General features: G+C 39.9%; 1 protein-coding gene across 1 annotated transcript in view; it reads right to left on the bottom strand.

Moving 5' to 3' along the window:
• Positions 1-2122: 2122 nt before the first annotated feature.
• LOC133346427 (ankyrin repeat and death domain-containing protein 1A-like) overlaps positions 2123-6724 on the bottom strand; it is a 43665-nt gene continuing 39063 nt past the window's right edge. Inside the window, exons 13-15 of the mRNA XM_061557991.1 lie at positions 6151-6349; positions 5254-5385; positions 2123-4144 (exon numbers count right to left, since the gene is read on the bottom strand). Coding sequence (XP_061413975.1) covers positions 4083-4144; positions 5254-5385; positions 6151-6349 — 393 coding nt within the window. The 3' untranslated portion in view covers positions 2123-4082. The remainder of the gene's footprint in view (positions 4145-5253; positions 5386-6150; positions 6350-6724) is intronic.

Here is a 6724-nt window from a genome sequence, read left to right as displayed (position 1 = left end):
CACATCGTACATGGAGCAATAACTGTTTAAGGTCTTAAATTTATAGTCTGTGCTTGTCAAGTTTTCCATTTCATGGTTGATTTTCTATGTTTTTTTAAATCGTGTTTTTTACTGTATTTAATTCCGAGATTTTACCATTTCTTGTTAACTTTTATAGGAGAACAACTAATGTAATGACCATGCCAGCTTGTAATGTGTAAGATTGTGACGTAAACTTTTACAGGATTTACTGGCAAAGCGGTCATCTTAAAGTTAAATACTTAAGATTTTATGTAAGATTTGACATTTTAAATGTGAAATCTGACATGTTTCAGTGATTGTGCCGTTTTTATTTAATTCATTTACAGTACTCAATCCTTTTGATGGAATGAATTCTGTTTAAGAACATAATGTAATTGTTTTTTATAAAACAAAATTATTCTTTCAAAGACATTTGCACATTTTCCATATTTAAAGGTAAGATGAAATATTTTAATTTCTGTGTTACTTTTCTTTCAAATGCACAAATTATCCACGTTACTTTTTAAATAACCATGTAAATATAACTGCTAATCCAGGTTAACCTTTTCCAGTTTAAATCAATTTAACTTGTAACATTGATCATTATCTTTATCACAAAAATTCAGTGGAAGCATGTACTGTAAAATATATTTTAAGGCACTTATACCAACATGGCAAAACAGTGATGAGGAAACTGTATTTGGTCTTTTTACTCCAGTAATGTGATACTTCAATATTTTATCACAAAATGTCTACTTCCACAACTTTGTTTTTGTCATTTCCCCCATATGTATCTTGATTGTGCTATCACAACGTGTTGGTAGACAGTATAAATTCCGATCCCTCCCAGAGCAGTAAAACTTCTAGTATTGCCAAACAGTGCACGGAAGTGGATATCACAGCTCTACTTCTGAAATAATTTCAAGTGACCTCCGGTCCACAGCCAGTAGAGGGCAGCACTTCTCACTTGCACTGCATATGAAAGCAAAGTATGTTACACGTCGCACATACCTTATTTGAATTCAAGGCTGGAATGTTGCCAAATGAAGTACATGACCAATTTTTATGTGATGGCCTTTTGTGCAGTCAGTGACTGGGATAAAACAATCAACTCACTACACTTGAACCAATTGAATCACAGGCAGCTGTCTGGATTTGTCCAACCTCAGCATTCGTAGCTCAGCACTGACATCTTAGCCACTCGGCCACCTCTGCACTTATCACATTTTAATGGAAGTAAAAAAACTTTAATCGGTTGGGCACAATAAATATTTTCACGTGTAACATGATCCATGTCTTAAACTGATCGACATTACCATACAGTTAGTGTCCATTCCAATAAGTTTATACTTGCGTGAAAATAGCACCGTATTTGTCTTGTAACTTGCTCAGGCTGCTCTCCTGAGCTCTATGCTATTAATCCCAGAATGCTTGTTGCCCTATATATTTTTACGTGTGTTTCCCAAACTGTGTTTATATTGACTGGAAATTACTTTTAATAAAGTTTTTTGAAAGCTCATGAAGGAAATTGTGGTAGGTATTGTGCAGTTGGAATCTATTTTCTGGGCTTTCATTTATAAAAGAGACAGGTACAGAATAGCCTAATTTTGCATATATTACAATGTTATGGAATTTCTAACAGGTCACTGATAATTCTACAAATGTCTGAGTGGTTGCAAGAATTCGTTAACTGAAAACTGGGCCATGCCATTATGAGCCACCAAGTATAAGGCTGAAATTAGATAATGCGGCTTCAATGAACAATCATTTTGCTTGCAGTAATATTTGTGGACATTTAACACAAATATATTTCAGTCTGAAATTCAGCAGGGTCTGATTCCACACCAACAAGGACTCGTGTTGCTAATTAAGGAATGGTTCGTAGTGCGGTTACGGTGGCCCATCGTGTGGAATCTCATCTGTCAGGCTTTGCGAGTGTGGATTGTACCGACAGTGCCCAAGAGGGCTTGGTGGCCCATTCCACCCCACTGATGTGCCAGTTTTTCCTCCTCCAGTTGAGAACTTATTTTACAGAATTTCTGAAAAAACCTGAGTACTATTTTGTTTGTCAAAAAGGTGTGGAGGCATAGGCACTTAAATCAAATGACGAATATGAAAGAGATGGAAACAAGGATGATTCTATAAAAATAAAAATCTTTTATAATTATGTTATTGTGTTTTCTGTTGCTGTTGGTGACGGTATTGAATATGAATATAATGCAAAATATGCAGGAATAAACCAGAATAACAATGCAAACGATGCAGGAAGAAACCATAATAACTGACACAAAGTTCTGTGTTGTACTGTCACATGGTTATCTCACAGCCCAGCCGGTTTGTGAGTTACATCTCTGATCACTAACCAGGTGTAGTGTGGCCACTACTCCACCAGGTTGCCTTTGTCTCTCCAGGAGACACTGCACCAGGCACTGATTTAATTCTGACTTGACCTTCGGGGAGGCCCAGGAATAAATACAATTTCACCTCCTACTTGTGTTAGATGTGGCTGGGAATTAGTACCTGTTCTGAGCATTAGGTTAACGCTAAATGAAATTGATGCCTGGTGCAGTGAATATTGGCACAACTACACACCCGAATCCCATCTCCACGACCATCACCAATGTCATCAGTAATACCTTCAAAAAAATTTTGAGCAGCAGCATCCGTAGCTTCAGAAACCGCATATTGATGACATTTCCAGTATAGTACACACAAGTATACAAATACCCCTATATATTGAGGGCTCGCTTTGCGAGTGAGGATGACTTAAGTGTTCATTTAGGCAGTTTCAACTTTTCCAGACGAACACAAGGAAGATTGAAAGATGACCTGGATTCAGTGTAGCCAATGTCTATGTAAAGCCAAACTTTTGCCAAAAGCGAGGTAGACGTAGCAACACAAAGGTGTGCATTAGATGTACAAAAGCCCTCAGTCGTATGAAGGCCACCAGCTCAACATCACCGCATATGTGGCCCTTTTGTAGTTTAGATCAACTTTACACAATGGGAACCCATGAGTTTGCCTTAAGGCAATAAATCAATTCTGTAAATTTTGAACATCCATACCAACAGAAAAAAATATAGGCTGGAAAAAAGATTTGACAACACAAAGATGTGCATTGCATCTTCAATAGTTCTCAGCTTTATGGAAGATGATAGATGGAGAAATGCAATAGGCCAAAGATGGAGCCTTATACAATATTTGTTTAAAAAAAATTATACTACAGAAATGTAAATAATCCAAAATATAGATATCGTTATGTATATACTGCATAAAATGCAGACGTGTCATGTATAAAAATAAGAATAGGTTTTACACGTTGGTAATAAAACAGGCGTTAAGATGTTCAAACACTAAATAGAAACCTTTTGCGAGGAATCAAGTCTGCATTAACCACACGTGCTTGTGGTGAACATGCAAACAAACATGCTCTGATAATTATATATATTGTCTTTGAAACTAATTGGCCTACACCAGAGACAGCCTTCTTTAGGGTCTAGTCTGTTTGCATGTTCACCACGAGTACTTGTGGTAAACGCAGGCTTTATTCCTTGCAAAATAAAAGTAAAACCTATTCGTATATTTTCATACTTTGATTCTTGGACAAAGGTCCCATATTGGTGTCATGTATCTCCGATTAGCACGGTTGCCTAAGTACGGTGCGCGCAAGAAGTTCAACATGTAAACATGAACAAGTAACTAAACGTTGGTTTCACCAATCTGGTTGAAACTTCTCATCCTGACCTGCGCTTCCACTGAATAAAAGTTATGCTCTATATATGAAAACAAGTCTAGGAGAAACTAGAGCAATATAAAAGTTATGTAATCCCTCACTGCAATATCCGGTCAGATACACAGGCAATTGCATTGCATGTAATTAATAAAATGCCTACTCGCCAGTTCCAATGTACAATGCTAATGCACTTTGGTGCATTCTACAAGTATGCGTTTCTTGTAAATATTGAAGTAAACAATGCAATATTGTTATTAGGCATTTATGAAAATACATAATCTGTTGCGTGTTTATTATTTCTCAGTAGGCGTGGCCTTCATTGTCTTTCCGCTGAACGACGATGCAAATGTCACGACACTGTACACTTCTTTCCTGCCACATGTTCTTCATGTGCCTTTCTCCTCATTAAATCTGAAAAGAAAACAAATACACATTTACTCTGTATGCCAGTTATCGCTGTAACGGGCCAGGTATAAGAAGCATAGTGTAGCAACTATGAATTAACAGGTCTATGTCAATGCGCTACTTGATGCCACGTTGGTTATGAGAGCTTGACTATGTTTCACCATGCTGGTCAGGGCAGGTTGTTGAAAGCAATGGGTCCAGGATTAAATTACGATATACATATGCCACTGATGTTACCGACTGGAGATCTGTGAAAAAGCGTCATAGCTCATTTGATTCCTCCAGTCTAAATACATATTCTGATTCTGACCGGAATCAAACTGGTCTCCGGGTTCATCGTGCAGTGCCACTACAGCCAGGATTGATCATATTAATGAGGAAAGCTTCGCTGAGACTCGGCATTTTCAGGAGTCTTGCATTGGGATGATTGGTTAATTCCATGTTTTTGATTTTATGACGATAAATCTGGTGTATCAAAAAAAAGAACCATGCCTCTAGGAGGGTAAGAAGCTAAGCTGCACAGATAGAATTAATAATTCATTTCTGTACTGCCATCTTCTGGCCATTTGCAGCCCAAACCTACAATACCAAATGTTCCCAGGCAGGCTTCCTTCTGAATGCTAAGTAGGTTGAAACTTGCTGAGCTGTGAGACATGATGTGATCGGATGCAATCAAGGTTATTTAAGGGTAAACGTTTCTAAATGCAAAATTTTGCGATGAGAATTCAAATTATTGTTGAGTGAAAACAGTAATAATTGTCGTATATAACACTTGTACACGTGACAATCTCCTTGTTTGGCTATCTCAGCTGGAAGAGGGTTTCACGACCTTATTTCAGCTCGACGATCACGTCCGCTATGAAAAAAATCGATTCGGTGTCAAGTTATGAAATCACTTATATGTTTAACACTTAGGCTTTCGCGAACGATATTATCCATTGAGGTTTTTTTGGTTAGATCGCGTAAATATGTGTGTCGGGTGGTGGTGGGTTTAACGACATTTATATTTGCACAATCTAACCCAAAATACCTATTATGAATTAATTATCTGCGCTGCTCATTTTTAAACATCGTCTGTAATTCTGGGTGGGTTCCTGCGTGCGTGGGTGTCATACCTGCCAGGTCCCTGCGCCCAATGCCAACCAGCCCCTCGTACAGAGCCTTGATTGGGTTCTCGTTGAACTCCAGCACTCCATGCAGCCACACCAGCAGCATGCGGTGGGCATGCTCCTTGTAGGTCTTTTTTCCTACCAAGCCCGCAGGCACGGTGCACAGTATCAGAGGTATCCTATGAACAATGGTTAGATGTACACCAAGCAGGCTGTTAACAAGGAATGCTGCCCTTGGTGTAAAGGTTAGCAGCTGCACCAGACTTGCAGTCCGGTGCAGCTGGTGAAACAAAGGGCAAGTTTATTCAATGTCTGCCGCCGTCAACCCAGCAGCATGAATAGGGACACCAAGGTCGATCAGCAGTTCCCGTGTGGTAAGGTAGAGTGTGGGGACGCCCACCCCAGCCAAGTTGTGTGGCGAATGTGGTCGAGTATTAGAATGCATAACAAGGGGGCACATTCTTGCTTTGCCCTGGTCGCATGCCAAAGGGATGTTCCCTGGGCATAGAGATGCAAATCCACTCCCCAAAATCTGCAGGCCAACAGGAGAATGCAAGGGTTGTGGTGTCAATTCTGACTTGAATCGTGAGGTGTGACTTGCTATTCAGCAGTGGAGTAGTACTGATAGACTATTATGAGAAAGAGAGGGAGGAGATAGAATGCAACAGCAGTGAGAGTGGGAGCACATGGACACTATTACTCTGCTGCAAGTAAAGTTTTTCATGCGTCATTATTTTTGTAAAAACATGACCACCTTCATTTTCCCTGCCATCTGAAATCAGATTTTCTTTTTAAGTTACATGACTATTGCAAAAATTTATGTTCTGATCCTTGAGACTTAGTGATGCATTGCCATTGAAAGATTATCAGACTGACACAGCGCTGTATGTAGTAGGCCCTCACCTTCCCACTGCTGCTGGATGGCCTGAATCTGTGCCTCCGTAAATTTCCAATGTGTGGCAAGCTGCTGCCACTCCTCTGGCCGGAGTTTGTCCCTCGCCAGGTCCCACAGAACGGACCTCAGGTGCTGCGTCTCGGCTCGTCGGTCTGGACGGAACGTGACTGCTCCAAGGACACTCTCCTCGTTGTTGCCGTCCTCTTGCTTGGGATTTCAGAAGGCGAAAAATAAAATGTTAAACTGTGATTTTTTTTTGGAGCCCGAAGCATATTGCGAGTATACACTATTCCTTCAACTGTAAAGTAGTACTATTTTTCTGCTTAACTACAAATAATACGATCTACAGGGACCAGGGGATTAATTGGGATTTTTGTTCAGTTCATCTGAAGACCCGCAAAAAAATCACTTTATATTTCACAATTTGGTCGTGAATTCGTGTCCCGACTTCAGAAACATTTCCAGCACCCGCCATTTCCTTGCTGCATTTGCATTGCCGCCTCTTGTCTTGACTCCTTCAACTCGCTCCTCGATGGATTCCCCAAATCCCTAACCGTCAAACTTCCAATTAATCCAGATCAC

This window comes from Lethenteron reissneri, chromosome 24 (genome assembly GCF_015708825.2).
Source record: "Lethenteron reissneri isolate LAM-NWPU_2019-01 chromosome 24, ASM1570882v1, whole genome shotgun sequence".
Taxonomy (NCBI): Eukaryota; Metazoa; Chordata; class Hyperoartia; order Petromyzontiformes; family Petromyzontidae; genus Lethenteron; species Lethenteron reissneri.
Note: the sequence above shows the minus strand (reverse complement) of the source record. Positions and strands in the feature narration are given on the sequence as shown.